General features: G+C 52.1%; 1 protein-coding gene across 1 annotated transcript in view; it reads right to left on the bottom strand.

Moving 5' to 3' along the window:
* The window catches only part of SAMM50 (SAMM50 sorting and assembly machinery component), a 31,209-nt gene extending 14,958 nt beyond the window's left edge, over nt 1–16,251 (bottom strand). The window contains exons 1-10 of the mRNA XM_069581713.1: nt 16,042–16,251; nt 10,523–10,633; nt 9,177–9,278; nt 8,341–8,428; nt 6,097–6,203; nt 4,871–5,001; nt 4,544–4,631; nt 3,258–3,386; nt 2,740–2,811; nt 1,400–1,486 (exon numbers count right to left, since the gene is read on the bottom strand). Of these exons, the coding sequence (XP_069437814.1) occupies nt 1,400–1,486; nt 2,740–2,811; nt 3,258–3,386; nt 4,544–4,631; nt 4,871–5,001; nt 6,097–6,203; nt 8,341–8,428; nt 9,177–9,278; nt 10,523–10,633; nt 16,042–16,062 (936 nt within the window). The 5' untranslated portion in view covers nt 16,063–16,251. The remainder of the gene's footprint in view (nt 1–1,399; nt 1,487–2,739; nt 2,812–3,257; nt 3,387–4,543; nt 4,632–4,870; nt 5,002–6,096; nt 6,204–8,340; nt 8,429–9,176; nt 9,279–10,522; nt 10,634–16,041) is intronic.
* Nucleotides 16,252–21,748: the final 5,497 nt, after the last annotated feature.

Genomic DNA, 21,748 nt, shown 5'->3' with positions numbered 1-21,748 from the left:
CCTAGGCCTCTCCACCCACTCCTCCAGCACCGGGCACCCCAATTCATCAATGCCAGCAGGACGACAAGCCCACCCCCTGGTTCCCTCGTGCCCTCACTCCCCGCTCACCCTGGTGAAATCCCACAGCCCATTACTAAAAACGAGCTGCTTTATGCACCTCACATGGCTGTCCCTGGGTGGGCTGGCGTAGGGGGGCAGACACCACTGAGGGTGGAGGGGCTCCTCAAAGACACCCCCCCGACCAACGACGACGAGGCAGCACCCCCGTGGCCACCTCCTCCCCCGCAGTCTGCTGTCCTGTTCCTCAGCCTCTCATCACCACCTGCCGGATTATATACCCATCTCGTTGCTTGTGGGACTCCCCCTCCACTAGCGTGTGAGAGCACTGACTGCTTTATTTACTGGGGTGTTCCTGGTGCCAAGACAGTGCCTGGAAGCCAGCCAGTCTGTGTGAGAAGAAGGGAGAGATGGATGTACGCACGGATGGACAGGTGGGAGGACAGATGGACGGGCAGACGGATGGGTGGATGGAGAGCCAGGGGCTGCACGGAGGGAAAGGAGGCTGAGGAAGAGACACCGAGGCTCGGAAGGAGAAGGCATGATGCAGTCAAGGAGGGCCAACAGAGTGCCTGGGGGTGGGCACAGGAGGGGACCGGAGAGAGCTCGCTGAACTCGACAAGGAATCGGCCCCGGCAGCCTCCGGAGTAGCAGAGAAAAAGAAAGGCAGGGACCGCACTCTGAGTGCGCTGAGTCCAGGACCGATCGGAAGCAGTGATAAACGATTTCACAGTCAGACGAAACAGCGTGTACCGTTTCGTCAGAACTCACGCCTTGCCGCCAGGTTCTGAGGCAGCAGCGGGGTGTGGAAAGCTGCCCTAGCCACCCGGGCGCCAGGCAGAGTGGACGGAAGGCACAGTGTCTCCCGGCCTGGAGCTCTGCTGCCTCGGGCAGAGTCTGGTCACTCACTCCTCAGGTCCTGAGGGAACCAGGAGGAACTAAACCAAACCAGGCTAAAAACATTTAACACAGAGATTCTGGAGACACCCAGAGCCTAAAGACCTAGCAAAGTCAGGTGAAGACACAGAATTTCTAGGGACGTAACATCAGGAGGCAAAGACGACGGCACACACGTCCTGCAGACACGTTTCTTGATGGCTCTGAGATGATGGTGAATGGGGAAGGGGCTCTTCCGTGTGAAATGACTGACAGGTGAGTTTTAAAGGAGCTAGTTATCGCTTCTCCCCAGAGCAGCCTCAATTCTGGCCACGCGTAAGAGATGACGCGCTTGAGCTTCAAGCTCGACTGTTCTCATTTCCTCTTCTGAGCTTTAGATATTCGGGAACTGGGGTCTAGTCAGATTCCAAAAACACAGGTCACAAGCTGCTGGAGAAATACTCACTGTGTCAAGGATGAGTTGTTTATTCAACTGAAGCTCAAAATCTTCTTTTAAGAAGCTCACATCCCCTCCAGTGTAGCCGGCCAGCTCCTGTCAGGGAGGGTCTCAGGTGGGACAGGGCCCACAGACTGACTGCAGAGTCACTGTGCTCAGCACTACAGGCTGCTGCTCTGTATTTTCAGAAAGGCAACAGACCATGTCTGTGTCCCAGAAGCTGCCTCCTGGTCGTTCGGGATGGCATCAGGGGCCTGGCAGAGACAGCATCACCAAAGACAGAGCAACCGCAGAGCAGCTCCCTCCTTGCGCATGCCAGGAGAACGCTGGCAACATCGGCGTTCACTACAGAGCCTGCTAAGGATGGTACGGTGGCTCAGCCGCAGAGAACCCGCCTGCCGATGCAGAGGTGGGTTGGATCCCCGGGTTGGGAAAATCCCTTGGAGCAGGAAATGGTAACCTATTCCAGTGTTCTTGCCTAGGAAATCCCATGGACAGAGGAGCCTGGAGCGCCACAGTCCGTGGGGTCGCAAAGAGTCAGGCACGACTTAGCGACTGAACAGTAACGGGACTTTCTGACTTGTTTGGCCCAATCAATGTTTGGAAAAAGAATATTAGCCCACCTTTCACAATTTCTCACATTTTCATAGGAAAATGGGAGAAAGAAATGGCAATCCACTCCAGTACTCTTGCCTCGAGAATCCCGTGGACAGAGGAGCCTGGCGGGCTGCTGTCCATTGGGCTGTACAGAGTCAAACATGACTGAAGCAACTTAGCATGCAGGCATGCACTGCGGAAGGGAATGGTGACCCACTCCAGTACTCCTGCCTGGAGGAACCCAGGGACAGAGGAGCCTGGTGGGCTGCCATTTATGGGGCCACACAGAGTCGGACACAACTGAAGTGACTTGGCAGCAGCAACAGCACATGAAAATTGGATTGCCAGCTGCTCCTCTGACACTGAGTTCAGGCAGACAGAGGGGCGGAGCCCCCTTCCCAGCCGGCTTCTCCCCAAGGTCACCGGCTGGGCCCTGCCAGTATCCGGGTCACACCCCGGGCTCGTGTGCTCACTGAGAAACCAGTCCCACAAGTCATGACTTGGCTCCTGGTCTGTGGAGCGACACGTCAGAGGCCGGCTCCTCACCCTGACTCTGAGCTCCGTGAAGGCAGTCTGAGCTGCAGGGAGCAAATCCAGGGCTAGGAACCCTGAGACGGACAGACACCCTTGGAGGCATTCCAGAATGACCTTTACAGCTAAAGGCAGCTGCAAGTATTAACAGCGTGACCGCCCCCGAGGGACGCCCCAGTTCCCCAGGAGCCTGCAGGGGCCACAGGGGAGGGAACGCTCACCTGGTTCACCTTCAGCAAAGCACCTCTTTTCGGCAGGATGGAGGAGTTCCGAGAGTCGATGACCATCGAGTGCTGGAAAAGGCAAGGGCGGGGGTGTCTGCGCTTCAGTATGGAATGACACCAGACACTCCCTGAGCGCTGGCTGCTCACCAGGCTCTGTGCCGAGTGTTCCCTTAGGTGGCTTCGCCTTCAAGAAAACCTCCCATTCTGTGTGAGGACCCAACAGAGTCAGCGAGACAGGTCACGTCTGCTGGCTGGGCGACTCCGACCCCGTCCCCAGCCCTGTTTTCTCAGGGAGCTTGATGCCCTGACGGACGTCAGCTCAGCCCGCTTCCAGCTAAGACACCACGGTGGGCCCTTATTCCCTCCGTTTGCATCACCTCCGATGTTACTGAGGAAAAAACGACGTGAGGCAACCGTGACGCCGCTCAGTCCCTCCTAATGGAGGGAAACACCATTCTCCCAACGCATACGGCCTGGCTGCACCAGGGCAGGCACACGCCGCGCAAAGCCCTCACCGAGAGAGACGACTTCAGAGAGTGCCCGCTCTCCTTCCGGACGGCGAAGGACGCGGCCCTGGAGAGGCAGCCCAGCTCCCGCCAGACGCCCTCCCACTTGACCGTGTGGCTCGTCTTCCAGGTGGGAAACTGCAAGCAAACACAGAGAACCGTCAGCCTCCGTGCTGCGTGGACGCGGCGTCACCCCAGCCCAGGCCGCGGGGTGACGCGCCATTAGATCATCAGCCGATTAAAAACTATGACATGCTATGGAACAACGGGATGGGAAGAGAGGAAGACAAGGCAAGCGGGGAAGGAGGGAACGTGGGCAGGCGGGGCTGGGCTGCGGGAGAAAGCCAGGGTCGCCATCAGAGGGAGAAACTGCTTGAGCAGCGGGGCTGTGCTCCGAGCCAGGAGACGGGCGTCGCTGGTCTGATGCTGCAGGGAACTTTATAACTACCTGGTTTCTTTTCCATCTGAAAGACCACGGGACACACACCCCACCTAGTTTTCTGAAGCCAGGCAGGGTGACCCAGCCACCTCAGCCCCCAGAGAAGAGCAGGGAGACGGGGTCACAAGCCCGTGACGAGTGGAGGCACTGGGTAGGGGGCATGCCACAGTAGCTTCCTGGGCCCCTCCCTGGAGACGCTCACCCAGCAGGGCACACAGGGCCGTGAACGTGCAGGAGAGGCAGCGGCGGCGGGTCAGAAGACCGCACGCGGGGAGCTACTTTTACAAAGTGCATGCCTCCAGTCTTTCCTCATCAAACTAAAGCCCACACCAGGAGGGGAGGAAGGGGGACAGCTAGAAAGGAAGGCAAAGAAGGGTAGCTTTCGTCGTAAAACTGAAAAGCGGCCAAATGGCAGTGACCCTATGTGACGCATCTCGCTGGAAGTGAACGCGCTATAAGCCAGCAACGAAAGCCCCCGGTAACCTGATGTGACCTTAACTGGCTGTCGGGAGCGATTGATCTGAGCGTGCACAAGGAAGCACAAACAGACGGTGTCCCAGGAAGTCAGGGGCAGGGAAGAGATGTGACCGGGTCAAAGCATCTGCCGCCGTGGGGGGTGGCCACCCTCTCTGGCCCTGGCAACGGGCACTGGGCAGGTGGGGAGGGGCCACCCGGGAGGCAGCTGGCAGCTGGACAGGGAGCACAGGGTGACCCGGGCATCGGGGCCCGCAGCTCCAAGCTTCAGCCCACGTGGGGCTGCGCGCCTGGCCCTGCGCCCTCGGCCGAGCCTGGGCATCAATCGACAGGCTCAGGTCCCACGTAGGCACACAAAGGGAAGGACGGGAAAGGCACTCACGCTGTACTCCGCTGATACGCCTCGGTCTGTCTCCCGGAGCGAGCTCCAAGGGAACTGTCCCGTGACTTTGTATAAGTTTACGGAGAAACTAGAAGACAAGGGGACAGAGCTTTACTTGCTGGGACGGTGATTATACCTGATGTATCACCTAAATCAACAGACTCACAGCGACGCCTCGGGGCTCATCTGCACGGGGAAATCCACACATGCAGTGATGCGACAGAAGCGTCGGCCGATCCTGCAAAGTTTCCTTCCAGAAACTCCCACCACAGCTACCTTAACCCCTAAACCATGCCACTGAGCACAACGACCCGCTGGGCTCCCTACTTTCTATCGAAGTTTCCAGGCTGTGGTTTGAAGAAGGACAGGCCATACGAAGTTTCTTTTGTTCCATAGGAAAACTGGAAAGTCACCTTTTCTGCCCGGCCTAAAAGATTAGGGAGTTTGAGGCCAAGGACCTGGGAGCAAAAGAAAAACAGCAGAGGTTTTGTAAGTGAGTTCATCTGTCATTTCTGTTTAGAGTCCACTCACAAGAGGTGCCGTATGGTATTTCCCCTCCTCTGACTTACTTCACTCGGCATGACACTCCCTAGGCCCATCCACGTTGCTGCAGATGGCATTATTTCACTCTTTTCAATGGCTGAGTAATATTCTATCATATATACGTACCTCTCATGGACTTAGAGGACGAACTGATGGTTACTAGCAGGGAAGGGAGGGGGGAAGGGATAGTGAGTGAGTTTGGGATGGACATGTACACAGGGCTGAATTTAAAATGGATAAACAATAAGGACCTGCAAGGGAACTCTGCTCAATGTTTTTGTGGCAGCCTGGATGGGAGGGGAGTTTGGGGGAGAATGGATACATGTATACGTATGGCTGAGTCCCTTTGCTGTCCACCTGAAACCATCACAACACTGTTTATCAGCTACACCCCAATGCAAAATAAAAAGTTTAAGAAAACAAATGGAATCATACAAAAAAAAAATAGCAGGGGTTTATGTGCACTAGGGTCCGCCTTTCATCTGTAATTGCTTTTCTTCTTTCAAGCCTGCCTCTGCCGAGGGCACACGCCTGATGAATTTCAGGGTTAGGCTGATCCTGCCGACTGTGAAGCTCACAGAAACTAACTCTGTGTGCTTGGAGTTCAGGAGAATTTGAACAAGAAACTATTAATATGATCACGGGTTATCGACACCTTGTTCTCAAACAATCCGTCTTCATAACAAAGCGTGTTATAGTCAACTCTAGGAAGATTAATGAGAACCACAGGACAGCTTACAAATAAAGACTAAAGGTCATGGGAAAGCTCTGAAATTACCATTAGTTTTTAGAGCATAGTTCACAACTGGGGACCTCCCTGGTGACTGAGACTCCACACTTGCCACGTAGGAGGCCTGGTCAGGGAGGCAGATCCCACACGCTGCAACTAAAGATCCCTCACGCCACAGCCAAGACCCAGAACAGGCAAACAAATACATGTTTTCTAAAAAATAAAAAGGTCACTATGGCAAGTCCCACCCTCAGGAAGGGAAAGCCCGTCCGTGTCTTACCATACTGCCTTCGTTGTTCCCGACCATGGTGTTGTAACTGCCCGTTAACCTCCTTAACTCAGTTACTTCAAAGGTAACATCTAAGCCATTGGGAAGCGCGCCATCACCTAGTAAGTGAGAGAGATGAGACAATGAAGACAGCCTGAGTGTGCGGCTTTATTTTCGGTCCCACTGCGATACATGACAGAACGCAAACTGAAGCCTCCGCTGACTTTACAACCTCCTTTGGAACACACACGCTCTGGTTTAAAGCCCAAGAACGTGCGTGAAAACCCCATCACATCCCGACACACGGGTCTGGTTTCTGCGGTGGAAGACGGCGAGGTCAGGGTTTGCTGAAAGGAGTCATAAGCAGCAGCAGCAGCATTACGCAAACACACGTCATTTGCATCACTTCCTTAGGGTACTTGTTCCCCAACAAGTGAGTTCCCTGAAAATGCCAGGGGGGCCTCAGTTCAATGGACGTTAAAACGTGGAATTCCAGTGACAGAGGGGCTCGGGTAACCCTGACGGAGAAGCAACAGCTCGACCCGGGTGTACGACGTGGATGGTTCTGTCCTTCTCAAGCTGGTGGCGTGGGGCCTGAGTTCAGTGCAGCTGCCCCTCACCCATTGAGGGTCCCAGGCGGCAGGGCCCTGAGCGCCAGAAAGGCCGAGGTTGACCCTGCAACCCTGGCTGGACACCCATGGCCTCTGGGAGCTGTCAGACCCACGGACACCCAGGCAGGGGCTCCCGAACTCTCAGATTCAGCTGGTCCAGGCTGGAGCCTTGGCACCAGTTTGTTTTTTCTTAATTAGCAGACTTTATTGTTTAGAGGAGTGGTTTTAGGTTTATAGAAAAACTGAGCAGAAAGTACAGAGAGTTCCCATAAGCCCCCTCTACACACACCGCCTCCCCCATTCACACGCTGAGAGATGTTCCTGTTAACTCGCGTGGCCTGCGCTAAGGCTCAGTTTTGGCACTGCACATCCTAGACATCGGACGAGTGGGTGATGCCCACATTCTTTCTTAAAAGCTCCTGGGTGGATCTAAAGGCCGCCAGGGTGGAGAACCGCGGACAGAGGTGGACCAGCTGACCACATACACATCACGTTCACAAGAGAGGAGGGCACTAAACCTGCATGCCGCCCACGGGACCCGCCACCAGCAAGCACTCCGGAGCCCTGGCGAGGGCCACCGCCACACCCGTCCCGCTGGGGCAAGGCCCAGGGCTCTGCTAGCCACAGATGAACCTGTACTCCAGGTGGTAGAAACGCCTTTCACTTACACAGCATTTTATATTTTTGCAAGCACTTTCATATACTGTTTCATTTTCATCTTCTCAAAATTATCTTTCACTCAATCCTGAAGAGTTCACTTGTTCTCTGATTCATTCCAAATATGTAGTTCTCGGGGGACGTCGGAACGGAGTGAACCGCCACACACGGAGTCCTTCATGACCCGCCTCCTGATCCTTCTCCTGCCTCGTCTTGCATCACTCATTCCCCACGACTGCCTTCTGGCTCCGGAGCCCTGGCGTCCACCCAGTGACCCTTTCTCTCTGGCCTCTGGGCCTATTCTCTCTCCCCAGAACGTTCCTCATCAGCTCTGCTCCCCAGACGCACTCACAAGCCTCTTTTAGGTCTCAGCATCTGCGTCACCTCGTCCAGGAAGTCTTCTCTGATCCACTTTGCCTCTGCTGACTGAGAGGCTAAGTCTCCTCCCCCAGGGCCCGGCCCCAAACAGCACAACCTATCAGCTGAACTGTCCTCACTTCTCTGTCTGTCCCCAAGCCTCTTCCACTTGACCAGAAGCTTCTTTGGAAAGACACCATGTCTCGTCTGCCATAGTCTCTTCCCACGGCAGGGACTCATTAACCAAAGAAAAAACACCAAGGTAAGACAGCTGCCCAATATCATAGCAATTGAGCAAGTGAACAGACACTCAAAAGTGAAATCTGACTCCCACTTGCCTCCTCTTCTCAACACATTTAGGTGGAATCTCCCAAGAGCTTATTCGTACACCCGCTGAGGTAGGCTATCCCCAAAAAGCCTGGCTCTCTCCTTCTCAGAACCCTGGTCCCATCCAGGGGCTCAGCAAGCAGCATCTTCAAAGTCACCTGACCTCCCTCGGCCTGACATGAAGACCCAGTGAATTCCTTGAGAATGCACGTGCTCTCTGCCTGGACACATAAATAGCGTCCATGATCCTAGGGGAACAGACGAAAAGGTGAAATCAGAGAGAAGCTAAAAGCAGGATGCCTACCCTGACACGTATCGATCAAAACATCCACTTGTCTAAATATTCCTAGACGCAGTAACTTTTCACGGGCTTCGTGAGATTTCCTCATAACCTGTAAGAGAGAAAAACAGAGATGGTATTCCTCTAAGATACAGAGACATACATGGTGGCTGTGAGACCAGGCTGGCGGCTTAGCATTCGTGCAAAGTTGATGATTCCCTGAGAATATTAATCTTAAAAAAAAAAATACTGTACTTTTAAAAGTGGGAATGGCTGAACACTGCTTAAGAGATCACATGCAATGGGGACTGGAGCCAGCCGGACATGGTCACCAAGAAGCTGCTCTGGCGACTTCGCCGTACCTGCGACTCTGCCAGGTACCTAAGTGTGGTTCCGAGAGCAGACACAAGAAAGCCACAGAGGAGAGGACGGTGCAAGCCAGGAAAGACGCAGCTGCATAGTCGAGTAAGGGCCCTAGGAGTTGGCGGGGGTGGGTGGCAGAGAAGAGCCCACCCCCCCACGGTCATGGAGGGCCCTGAAGGGAAAGTGCACTGAGCACCAAGGGGGTGCAGGAAGGGTCAAGACCCCCTACCAGCAGCTCCAAGGCAAAGCCAGGACGGCTGCAAGGGACACGGGGAGGGGCAGCCCTGGGCAGGATGGGGGAATACCTCTTCTCTGGAGTCAGGGTGGATGCGAGAGCATGTCAGTTTGTGGGGGGGCTTCTGGGAACAGAGGGGGTTCAGCCCCCTTCCCGGTAGGAGGCGAGCTTATCAGTGGGGGCAGGGTACCCGGTGGTGCGGCAGAGGTCCACGGGGTACGGAAGGGGATGGGAAGAAGGCCACACAGAGCGGGATACTTGCCTCGATAAGGTTTTTAGCCTTAAAAACATCTCTAATTTCACACATGATGATGTCGTCCTTAGTCCTTCCAAGTCCATCAAAATGAACGTGTTGAACCACCACCTGAACGTGACAAGGGGACACAAGATCGTTGAGAACAAGACGGGGCACAAGACCAGACATCAAGGGTAAAGACAAATACCTAAAATCACTTTCAAAGACTTTCTTTTTTTAATTTAATGACCCACGTTTCTTAATTCCATGCCTTTTCAAAACAACTGATCCCTTGAACTGACTAGGTCTGTACTTCCTGTGAACGAGACTTACAAGGTCTCTGCAGCCAAATGACCAAGGGCCAGGTCAGGCCTAAAGCCACGCAGGGTGCAGAGGTCCTCTGGACCTCCTTCTCCACATGCTCCCTGGGGCAGGGGCCTCTGGATGGTGCTGACTGTGACCTGGTTTAGTAACTGAGCATTTTGCCGGAGATCCTGTTTATAGCATGATACACGCCAGCTCAGAGCCGTTCCCTTGTCTATGAATACCTACTTCACTCATTCATTCAATAAAGATGCACTGATTGCCTACAAACAAAGTATCATACTGAACACTGAGAATATATCAGTAAGCAAGACTTTAAAATTCCCGACTCTATGGAGGTTATACTCTAAAGGGGAGAGAAACAGGCAATCTACATAGTAGAGCAGATGGTAGTGAGTAACAGAGAAAAATCAAGCAGGCATTAACAGGGAGTGTTTGGGCCTGCATGACTTATAGGTGATCAGAACACTATACAATTGTAATCAAAGAACTAATGAAAGGGAGGTGGGAGGGAGGTTCAAGAGGGAAGCCATATGTACACCTATGGCTGATTCAGGGTGACCTATGGCAGAAACCAACGCAACAGGGCAAAGCAAGTATCCTCCAATTCAAACTAAGTAAATTTAAAATAGAAAAAAGAACTAATGAAAAGGTGTTTACCTTTCTCTATTTAATTTCAAAGGCAACAAAGTTAAGGAAAAGTTTCATTCAGGACCCAAAGTCTTTTCTGGGAGGAGGGAACACAGTTTAAACTTTACCACCACTTGAGTTTCTCTTTGAAATACTTTTGGGTTTTTTGTAACATCAATACAAAAATGGGTTTGTTTACCCTTCCCACAGAAAGAATCACCGAGGAAAAACTATTCCTCTAAAACCAGAAGCTATTTCTCTAATAAGTGTCCAGTCTTTCTAAAACGTAGCTGGCTGCAAACTCTCCTTTGATAAAGGTGTCAACAAGGTTAATCCCTGTCTGTTTTCCCAGCAGCTTGTGGAAGCGAGTGCTTCTAGCAGCAACGGTATGGAGCCCTCGCCCTCCACAGGATACGCACATCCTTGTTCTCAAGAATTTCCTGCTTAGCTTCAGGTTCAACTTCAACAAATTCAGCTTCTTCTCCTAATGCTCCGAAATCAGGTCCACTGGCTGGAAGAGGCTCCAAACTCTGAAAGGGGTGGGGGGGGGGGGGGGAACCACAGATAAATGAACTTCCATTAAAAAGCCAGAATCTTTTCGTTTTTGTCTTTAGATGGCGCTCCAGAAAACTCAGGCCCACAGCTCGCTCTAGTGCTGGTGGCAGCGGCGTGGGGAGCACGGAGAGCGGAAGCAGCTGTCGACTTGCAAGCCTTCGGCCGGCAGCGACCCTTCGGGGTCCAGAGTATTGTTATCACAGAAAACAAAGGTGAAAATTAATCAACAAAAGGGTCAGGCACAAACTACAATGACTGCTCCATGAACTTAGTTCTGTACACCTGAGATTCGCGTGAAGACAAAAAAAACCCCTGCTTTTACTCGCGTGAAGACAAAAAAAACCCCTGCTTTCCTGTTATAGAAAGCGTTCCAATTTTTTAAACCAAAACTAGATACAATCTAGGATAGCTACATTAACAAACCAAATTACTGAAAGATACTTCTCCGGACTCTGACAGATTTGTTTCGGTTCAGAAAGTCTCACTTACACACTAAGGGGAGTAGCATGTGCCAGAAAGCGGCCCTTCAGTCTGAAGTGACGTTGCCTCAAAAGTGTTCAAGCATCTTCTGAGGAAGGACTCTACAGTAATAATTATGGAGATATGACAATAGTATACAAAACAATGTACATATAATATCGTATATTTATTACATACATAATTGCTTCAGTCCACGGGGCCACATGGTGAAGCCGGAGCCAATACCATGCGGGACACCCAGGTTCAATCCCCGGGTAGGGAAGATCTGGAGAAGGCAATGGCAACCCACTCCAGTACTCTTGCCTGGAAAATCCCATGGATGGAGGAGCCTGGTGGACTATACAGTCCATGGGGTCGCAAAGAGCTGGACATGACTGAGCGACTTCACTTCATTTCATGGGGTCACAAAGAATCAGACACGACCGAGCGACTGAACAACGTGACTGCTTAACCACGGAGACTCCTGGACACCCAAGTGGCACCAGGTGAGTGCACACACAGGCAGCTCTGGGAGAACCATGGGACCGTAACCAGCTGCTTCCTTCCTCCACCAGCTCTCCATAGAGAAGCGCTTCTGAAGTGCACGGGCGTGTCTGCCGCCGGTGGAACGTGCAGCAAGGGGGACTCTGGGCCATTCTCGCCTCTTCCCTGGAACGTTCAATGGCCTGTCAGTAGACCCTTCATCATGGCACCGGTCCTCTGGAAAGGTACCGACCTGACAGAACCATGGCCGCTTTCCCATCCTGGCCCTTGAGGACTGGTCCTTAAAGGCGTCCCCAGGGACGGAGTGCAGCTGGGCTCCTCAGCGGGGCACGGAGGAGCTCCACTCCGCAGCCCCCTTCTGCTACTCCAGACTCGACCCGACCACACGCAACCCTCGCACTCCTGTCTGGGCGCACCTGGCCCTCTCCGCCCAGGATAACTAGCCTCCTCCCCAGAGATGAGCTAAAACAGCCACGCTCGGCATGGGTGAGTGAATTCTTTTTTTTTTTTCTTTTGTTCTCACATTTAATAAATATCTGAGTGCCTACTGTCTAAGAGTAGGGAAGGCAGCCGTGAATAAGACAGACTCGGTCCTTCCTGCAGGGATTGACGTGGATTATTTACATGAGTAAAAAGGGAAGATGATGTCAGGCAAAGAAATAGAATTTATTTCACATAATTATCCTTTCATTTTCGTTGTGTAAATATTTAAAACAGGGGATCATTACTGTATTTCTCAAACATGCAAACAAATCAAAATAGTAACTTTAAAAATTTTTTTTTAATGTGGACCATTTTTAAAGTCTTTATTGAATCTGTTACAATATTGCTTCTGGTTTACATTTGTTGGTTTTTTGGCCATAAGGCATGTGGGATCTTAGCTTTCTGACCAGGGATCAGACAAACACCTCCTGCATTGGAAGGTGAAGTCTTAACCACTGGACTGCCAGGGAAGTCCCTAAAATAGTAACTTTTTAATGCAACCTTTCATGAACAGGCTTCTGTATTTATGTTTACCTAGCGCTAAAACGTGTATTACAGACGAGTAAATCCTATACGCAGAGTATATACTATGGTTAGGAACAACACACATATTCATTGTTCTTATTCGAATGCTTGACAAACAGATTTTGTCTGGACATAAAGTTCATGTGCTGTTGTGCTAAAAAAAAAAATTCCCTTATGGTTTCTAAAATCTCGAAGCATACAACATATTTCACCAAAGACTTGCCACACCCATCTGTAGTCTTAAATCCGAAATTTACACTTTAAGTTCAACAGATGGTGTCTTTACGGTCTCACTAACTACCAAAGCTTGATGTCCTCAATTAACTATTTCACCAACCGAGATTCATTCATTCACCAAATATCCATTCACTATGTGACAAGCACTTGCAAGAGTCTCACCTTCACAGAATTTACGTTGCACTGTCTGGCTAAGTAGTCAGTGAAATGAATTAAAATAAATATTTGGATCTAGCCTCTAACCTTTAAGCAGATGTCTACTGTGAGTCGACAAACTTTACTGAGCACCACATGCCAAGCACTGGGCAAGGCAGTGCTAACGGAAGAAACAGGACATGAAATAAATTTAATGAGTTATGAACACCATCTTTAAAGTGATATAGACTAGAATGAGACAGAATATACCAGAAAAAATAATAGATATCGATGGTAAACACTGTTTCAGGAAACTTTATTCCAATTTTTTTAATTTTTTGGTCTTGCCACGAAATGTGTGGGATCCTAGCTCCCCAACCAGGGACTGAACCTTTCCTGCACCCCCCGCCCCACAGTGGAAACAGCATCCCAACCACTGGACCGCTGGCGAAGTCCTGATTCAGAAAACTTTTGTTTCACATATGCATGAGGGTACTAGATAGCAAATATGGGAAGTTTTCTTACTGTGAGTTCTGACCAAAAAATTCAAACACTGGCTAGTGAAGTTAAAGAACTGAAATTATTTTTTGTCAATATATTCAATAAAGGAGTGGCAGTTTTAGTGTCAAAGGAGCTCAATAAAAGCAGTTTTTTTGTTCCTATACTCTGAGCACCTAGAACAGTGCCAGGTAGCACACAGCTGACCATCGGTAAACATGAGCTGAATGAATGAACAAATGTTTACTTTGCCAAGATGCTACAAGGGATCCAGGGCAAATAAGATGTGGTTCCTATTGTCATCTAGAAACTAACAATCTAAAAGGTTAAGTGAAAAATGCAGAGCTAAAACAGGGCACCAGAAGAGAAATGTCAATCAAGGAGGTTGGTAACACATCCAAAATGAGGAACGGAGGGGAGACAAGGTTTGTGTAGAAAATGATTTGAACTGAATTCTAAAAAACCATGGGCTTCCTTTGTGGCTCAACTGGTAAAGAATCCGCCTGCAATGCGGGAGACCTGGGTTCTATCCCTGGTTTGGGACAATCCCCTGGAGAAGGGAAAGGCTACCCACTCCAGTATTCTGGCCTAGAGAATTCAGTGGACTATATAGTCCATGGGGTCACAAAGAGTCAGACACAAATGAGGAACCTTCACTTCACTTCTAAAAGACTGGCCCGTTTTGTCAGCTACTGCAAGTGATGAGGGGAGCTATGCCCACCAGTACGGTCCAAATAGTGTTTTATTTGAAGGAAATATCTGGCAAAGTGAAAGTGAAGTCGCTCAGTCATGTCCAACTCTTTGTGAACCCGTGGACTATAGCTCACCGGGCTCCTCCATCCATGGGATTCTCAAGGCAAGAATACTGGAGTGGGTTGTCATTTCCTTCTCCAGGCAAAGGGAGGTTAAGTTCAATTTTGGACACCATGCTGGGACATCTGTGCCAAATTCTTTCAGGAAAACTCCTGAAAACTTCTAAGCAGCGCAACTATGCTGCAGAAAAAGTTGTGCTGTGGGCTGGGACTCAGGAACATGCAGATGGTTCAGGACATTCAGTTTCAAAACATTCTGAGGCTTGAACGGTAAGGCCTTGGACAGATATTCTTTCTCTGGGCCTCAGTTAAGATTGGGAGAAGGCAATGGCACCCCACTCCAGTACTCTTGCCTGGAAAATCCCATGGACTGAGGAGCCTGATGGGCTCCAGTCCGTGGGATCGCTAAGAGTCGGGCACGACTGAGCGACTTCCCTTTCACTTTTCACTTTCATGCACTGGAGAAGGAAATGGCAACCCACTCCAGTGTTCTTGCCTGGAGAATCCCAGGGACAGGGGAGCCTGGTGGACTGCCGTCTATGGGGGTGCACAGAGTCAGACACGACTGATATGACTTAGCAGCAGCAGCAGTTAAGCCTGCGATAAAGGAGAGCAGCTGGGCAGTCTGCCTACTACTGTACCCAAGCAAGTGCATTTACATGCATTGTGAGTTTCAATTCTCCCAAGAGCCCAGTGAGTGGATACTACTACCGCCTCCACTCAGCCCAGTTCCCTCTTTGCGCGGTAACCAGGAGACATGAGGACTCCTGAGCCTGGGTTGGAATACTTCAGAAGATGCTTCCTGCTCTAGGGAAGCCTAGCAAGACCCCAGCAGCGGCTGAGCAGGAGAGACTGGAAAAAAGCAAAAAAAGCAGAGACATTACTTTGCCAACAAAGATCCATCTAGTCAAAGCTCTGGTTTTTCCAGTGGTCATGGATGGATGTGAGAGTTGGACTATAAAGAAAGCTGAGCGCCGAAGAATTGATGCTTTTGAAGTGTGGTGTTGGAGAAGACTCTTGAGAGTCCCTTGGACTGCAAGGAGATCCAACCAGTCCATCCTAAAGGAAATCGGTCCTGAATATTCTTTGGAAGGACTGATACTGAAGCTGAAACTCCAATACTTTGGCCACCTGATGCGAAAAAACCGATTCATTGGAAGAGATCCTGATGCTAGGAAAGACTGAAGGAGGGAGGAGAAGGGGACGACAGAAAATGAGACGGTTGGGGGGCATCACGGACTCAATGGACATGAGTTTGAGCTAACTCCGGGAGTTGGTGATGGAGAGGGAGGCCTGGGATGCTGCATTCCCGGGGTCGCAAAGAGTCGGACACGACTGAGAGACTGAACTGAAGGAACTCAGATACCCGAAACCGCTCAGGGCAGAAAAAATTTATTCCTCCGCTGCAGGACATCGCGGAAAGCCCGCTGGCCCTTTGCCGGCCCCACTGCTAAGTGACCTTGGGCAAGTCAGGTCTCTCCTCTGGGTATCGTTTTCCAGCTCGGAAGCCTGCCGTAGCGGGTGGAGGCATCTTTGCGGCCTCCTCCATCCGGCCTGCGGCGGCGCAGCACTGGGGCTCCCCCACCCCCACCCCGGCACCGTTCACCGCTAGCCTTCGGGCGCCGCCGCCCTCTTTTTACCGGGGCAACCCCGGGCGCAACCGCGACAGCGTCTCCCCGCGACGCCCGCCCCGAGGTCACGCAGGCCGCGCGGGTCGCTGGGCCTCTTACCCGGGCGTGCACCGTCCCCATGTCTCCCTCTCTGGCCGCCGCCTTCCAGAGCAGTCCCGGCCGGACGAAAGCTCGGCGGGTGAGGACAGAGGGCGGGGCTCCGGTGACCGAGCTCCGGATTAGGGCAACACCCACAAGCCCCTAACGCGGCGGACTGGGGGCGGCCATGATGTCCCGCCTTCGCCCCGCCCCTTGGCTCACGATGCTTTCGCTCATTGGCTCATAGGCATCCGTGACCCGGATGTACACGCGGGCGCCCGAAGCCCTGAGACCTGGAGATGGCCCCAGCACCGCGCGTTCGTTAGCGCTCGGAGGAGCTAGCGGCGAGTGGACAGCTTGTCTCCGTGGGGAACTGGGGGTGAAGGGGCGCCCCGGAGTTGCCCCTGGGGGACAGTACACCAGCTGGTGAGCGCGTCGGGCCTCATGTGTTTCCCTTAAACCTCGTGTTTAGTTCAGTTCAGCCGCTCAGTCTTCTCAGACTCTTTGCGACCCCATGGGTTGCAGCACGCCAGGCCTCCCTGTCCATCTCCACGTCCTCGGAGTTTGGTCAAACTCGTGTCCATGTCCTTGGCTCCGCGGTGCTGCGCTTGTCCCCGCACTCTGGCGAAGCGCCGCGCTCTCCACGCCTGGCTGCAGCTGTGGCCTCCTCCACCCCGGCCTGCGGAGCCTCACAAATCCGGATTGGCGCCCTGCACCTCTCCCGCTGGCCACGTGGACCCTTCAGGTCTCTGAAGTTCCTGGGGCTCAGGCTCCTCGTTGACAGAATGAAGGTGACGTCTTACCTGCTTAGCAGGGATGGATTACAAGGCTTTTGCAGGAGAGTGTAAAAGCGCCGGGCACAGGGCTGGGCACTCACTGACTGAGCAGCGAGTCAATGGCTCCCATTCTTTCAACTGCAGTGAATGTCAAGAGTGTTAACCAGGGGTTGACGCGGGGACTATTCACATTGTAAAACAAGACAGCTCTGGTGTTGCTGAGTCTAAGCTCGCTCTGATCCTGGTAGGATAGGCAGTGAATCTGGGGAGAGGAGGAAATGAGGCCAGAACTCTGACTTTATTTGGAAAGCTGGCTGACTGAGAAGAGGGCAAACTGATGTCTCAAAGTAACCCATCTTGTAGGGGTCTGGATGCCAGGTTCTTTTATGGATCTGAGATGGGGGAGGGGTGAGGAGACAAAGTAAAATAAAGGTCTTTAATCTTGGAAATATTCTTTTAGAATGCCAAGTCTCAGGCAGAGAGATGTGTTAAATTCTTTCTTCCTGCCTTCTCCAGGTGGACAGGGTTATGCACAAAGGCACTTAACAGGCAGAGGGGCAGAATTCTCTGAGGCAGGGCATTATGTATGATTGTAATAACAAAAGCAGCAGAAAGCAAGGGCAACAATGTCAAGGTGGAGTCAGAATTGACTTCTCCCTGCAACATGGGGCTTTATTTTGGTGGTGGAAACAGCTTCCTGTCTCAAATGACAGCATGTAATAAGTAATAGCACATGGTGATAAATGCAGGGAGAGAAGAGACAGGACAAGAGAAGGATTTTCAGTATCATGTGGTCTCACGTTTCCACCCCTTCCCAGAGACCCTGACACCCTTTCCCACTTAAGTGGCAATACCTTAATTCTCTTGCCTTCCTGGGGTAAATATTAAGTCCATGTTTCCCTTCTTGCCTGGGAAGAGACAAGACATTAGCTCCTCCCAGGCACCCCTTCCCACACTGCATTCCTTGCCAGTTAACCTAGTCATCTGTTTTCTGAGCTGGACTGGTGCCTGGAGACGGGGCCCAGTCCTTCGCTCCATGAGCCCAGAGGCTGCACGGTGCGTGGCGTGGTGCAGGGATTCAGTTAATATTTCCCGAATTACTGCTACAGCAGACAGAAAGACCCTGCTTATTTTAAAAATGCACATTCCTGGGCCGCAGCCCTGATCTACTGAACCAACCTCCGGAAAGTAGAACCTGGAGATGTGAGTTTTTTTAAGTGGGCTACATAATTCTTTTACCCATTATGTTTAAGAACCCCACAGTAAAGAATCTGCCTGCAGTGCAGGTTCTGTCCCTAGGTGGGGAAGATCCCCTGGAGAAGGAAATGGCAACCCACTGCAGTATTCTTGCCTGGAAAATGCCATGGACAGAGGAGACTGGTGGCCTACAGTCCATTGGGTTGTAAAAGAATCGGACACGACTTAGTGATTAAACAGCAACATTCTAAAAACCTTTAGGTCTGTGTTTGACTTTATCACTCATTTATAAAGTCTCTGAAGACTTGGGCTACTCACCTGCTTATAAGGAACTTGGCCAGAATTGAGTGGAAGAGGTGGTCAGCAAGGGAGCATCTGCAGGTGGGGCGGGGCTGTGACACAGGCAGGCGAGGCGGCCTCCAGTGGGAAGGGGAAGGGTGGGCAGGGTCAAGGCTGGCCCGGAGGCTTCTGGGTCTGGGCATACGTTTGAAAGACAGCAAGCTGATGGAAGAACCAGGCTGTAAGCAGTTGACCCCTGGCAAGTCACACCCTCTTCAAGGGTTACTTTTCTCCACTCTCAAATAGAGGTGAGCTTGCTAAGGACCAGAAACAGAAGGTTTTTAAGTGTTTTCTATTTCACACTGGGAAGTAACGGGTCCTGGGCTTTTGTACTCGTTTAGGCCATTTTGGATCACCGCTTGGCAGGAGGTGACAGCCAGATTAGCTCCCCTTCGATGGTTACGAGAGCTGGCTTTATGGGCAGACCCAGCGGTTGGGTTTCAGCCATGATTCTGTCACTGCTAAGCTGTGTGGACTTGGGCAGGACCTGTACCTCTCTGGGTCAGTTTCCCCTTTGGTGAAGTGAGGGTGGTGATGGTGTCCACCTCATAAGGTTAGTAAATAATGTAAAGGTTTGCCTGGCCTAGATAGAAAGGGCAGGTGCACACGCACACATACACAGACACACAGCCTGCAGCCAGGCCTAGAGAGCATGTGTGTACGCGTGCACACCCACACACACAGAGCCTCAACCAGGCCTAGAGAGAGCACGTGAGCACAGCCACACACACACAGCCTGCAACCAGGCCTAGAGAGAGAGAGCACGTGTGCGTGCATACACACACACTCACAGCTGTGAGAAAGAGAACGTGTGCACGCGTGGACAAACACAGCCTGAAACCAGGCCTAGAGAGAGCACGTGAACACACCCACACACACACAGCCTGCAGCCAGGCCTAGAGAGAGAGAGCACGTGTGCGTGCATACACACACACTCACAGCTGTGAGAGAGAGAACATGTGTGCACACGTGGACAAACACAGCCTGAAACCAGGCCTAGAGAGAGCACGTGAGCACACACACACACACACACACACACACGCACACACACGCACAGCTGCAAGGGAGAGAGAGCACATGTGCACACCCACACACACAGAGCCTGCAACCAGGCCTAGAGAGAGAGAGCACGTGTGCGTGTACGTGCATACACACACACACACACACACACACACACACACACACAGAGTTAACCATCACAGTTAGGGGAGCTTTTATAAAGGATGAAACAGACCCAGAAAGAGTAAGCAACTTACCCTATAGCCAAGCTGGACCCAGAGTGACATGGCCCCGCTACTGGCTCTTGGTCACCTCTGAATGATGCCCACATGTCCCAGGATCTGGAGACAGGGCGGTGAAGTAGATGATGACTCAGAAGCCTCCCGACCCTTAAAAGGGAGGGGGGAGTATATATAACAGGCTGTGCCAGATTGTTTCCTGGCAAGACCCCTAGGGCCCTCGGCTCAGTGCCCACAGGCCCGGCCCCTGGGGCCCCGGACACCTGCCTCTGGCCACCAAAGTGGGGCTTTGAGGGTCTTACCGATCCCCAGCTCAGACACAAAAGATTGTGATGTGTGAAAACTTGGACACAGATTTCCAAAGATAATCTAGGAGGAGCAAATTTTAAGCACGAGTCACACGGGTTGGACACTTATTTTAAAATTCGTCTTCCTGTTGCCTGAACCTGAGTTTTCTCAAGTACAAGATGAAGACCGTGGTTCCTAAAGCATAATGGTGTAGTGAGGATTTAAGGAGAGAAACCATGGGGCCTGGCTCACTAAACGCTGAATAAACTAGGCTTTCTTCCTGCATTTCCTTGTTATTCTCTTACGAAAGCCTCCTCTCAAAGATAAGCCATGACTTTGACCTGCAGATTGCAACACAAGTCCTCAGCCAAATATCTGAGAGCCTGTTGTGTACAAGGGCCAGGGTGGCTGAGGACATGTCGAACAGAGTCACAGCTCTGCCCTCTCTGGTGGCCACAATGGACACTTTTTTCCGGTCACGCCGTGTGGCATGCAGGGTCTTAGTTCCTATCCAGGGATCAAATCCTTGCCCCCTGCCATGCCCCCTGAAGTAGGAGCATGGAGTCCTAACCACTGGGCTGCCAGGGAATTCCCCGTACATTAACTTTTCAAAGGCTCTGAGACGTCCTGTGATGCGTACACCTGTTAGGGTTTCTTTAACCCAGTATTTCCTGGGTTATTTATTCTGCCATAAAGACTTTGCGGTTTTTTTGAGGTTTTCAGCGGCCCTGTTCACCAGAATTTCTGCTCTTCCTCTTTGGGGCAAAAGATAGGCTTTGTTTCCATGACCCCATCCATGTGACTTGCTTTGGTCCACAAGTGGTGGGCAGAAGGGAGAGCTGACACCCTGGATGGAAACCTTTAAGCACCATGTTTCTCCCCTACTGCCCATCCCAACCCTGGGTCCAGAGGCAGGGAAAGTTTCAGGCTGGGCCACCCGGGTCTGAAGGGCACGCACCCTGAGAAGTGAAACTTTCGGGAACATAACCCCGTTTATCCTAACTGATAAAAGTCCCTAGTCCCATCTGCAAGGACATCAGCATTCTGGAAAACTTGGTTTAAGAAGGGCTGACCTAAATGCAGGTCAGTGACCACACTGGTTCGCGTGACAAAGTCAAACCCCGAGTCTCAGAGGCCACGAGGAAGGCACGCTGGGTCTTCACAGATCTCCGCAGTGGTGACCCCTGCTCTTAGTTTGGGGTGCCCTTAGGTGAGGGCCTTGCCTCCATCCTGTCTCCCCGGCTCCTACCACCAGAGGAGTGAAGGTGAGCGGCTGAGAGGAAAGGACACAGGTGCTGGCGGGAAGCGGAAATCCAGGCGGGATGCCCGGGACTGGGGGCCTTGCGAGGAAGGCAGCTTCTTTGGGTGGGGGTGGGAGGTGACTTGACCGATTTTGGGCCCAAGAGTGGCCTGAGGCAGAGTTCAGGCCACCAGCCCCTGCCCGGAAGTTGTTGCCACAGCCCAGGGCAGGGGTGGGCTCCCAAGAGGGACTGGCTTCCATGTGCCTGAAGTGGAAGTGGATGTGGACGGGCAGGACAGGTCCTCGCTGGGAGAGAAGGGTGGGGGACTCAAGCGCCGAATCCTGGCTCCGATGACAGAGCTGAGGAGCTCTGCCCTGGGGGAGGGTGTGAGGGAGGCAACCAGGGGCAGGTGGGGGAATGTTAGGTGGGCCCTCCCCTGAACCAGAGACGGGAATCCTCGGAGTGAGCGAGGCCTCCCCAGGGGTGGCTGGATGCTTTCTGCAGAGCAGCATGTCCAGGCCCTGGGGAAGAGCTGGGTACCCAGGATGAAATCAGGGAGTCTGGGGTCCCAGATGAAGAAGGGTCTGGGCCTCAGTGTCCAGGACAGAGCATGTGAAGGCCACCTGGCCTGGCCGGGCCCATCTAGGGC

This window comes from Ovis canadensis, chromosome 3 (genome assembly GCF_042477335.2).
Source record: "Ovis canadensis isolate MfBH-ARS-UI-01 breed Bighorn chromosome 3, ARS-UI_OviCan_v2, whole genome shotgun sequence".
Taxonomy (NCBI): Eukaryota; Metazoa; Chordata; class Mammalia; order Artiodactyla; family Bovidae; genus Ovis; species Ovis canadensis.
The sequence above is the reverse complement of the archived record's forward strand: the minus strand, read 5'-3'. Positions and strand labels throughout refer to the sequence as shown.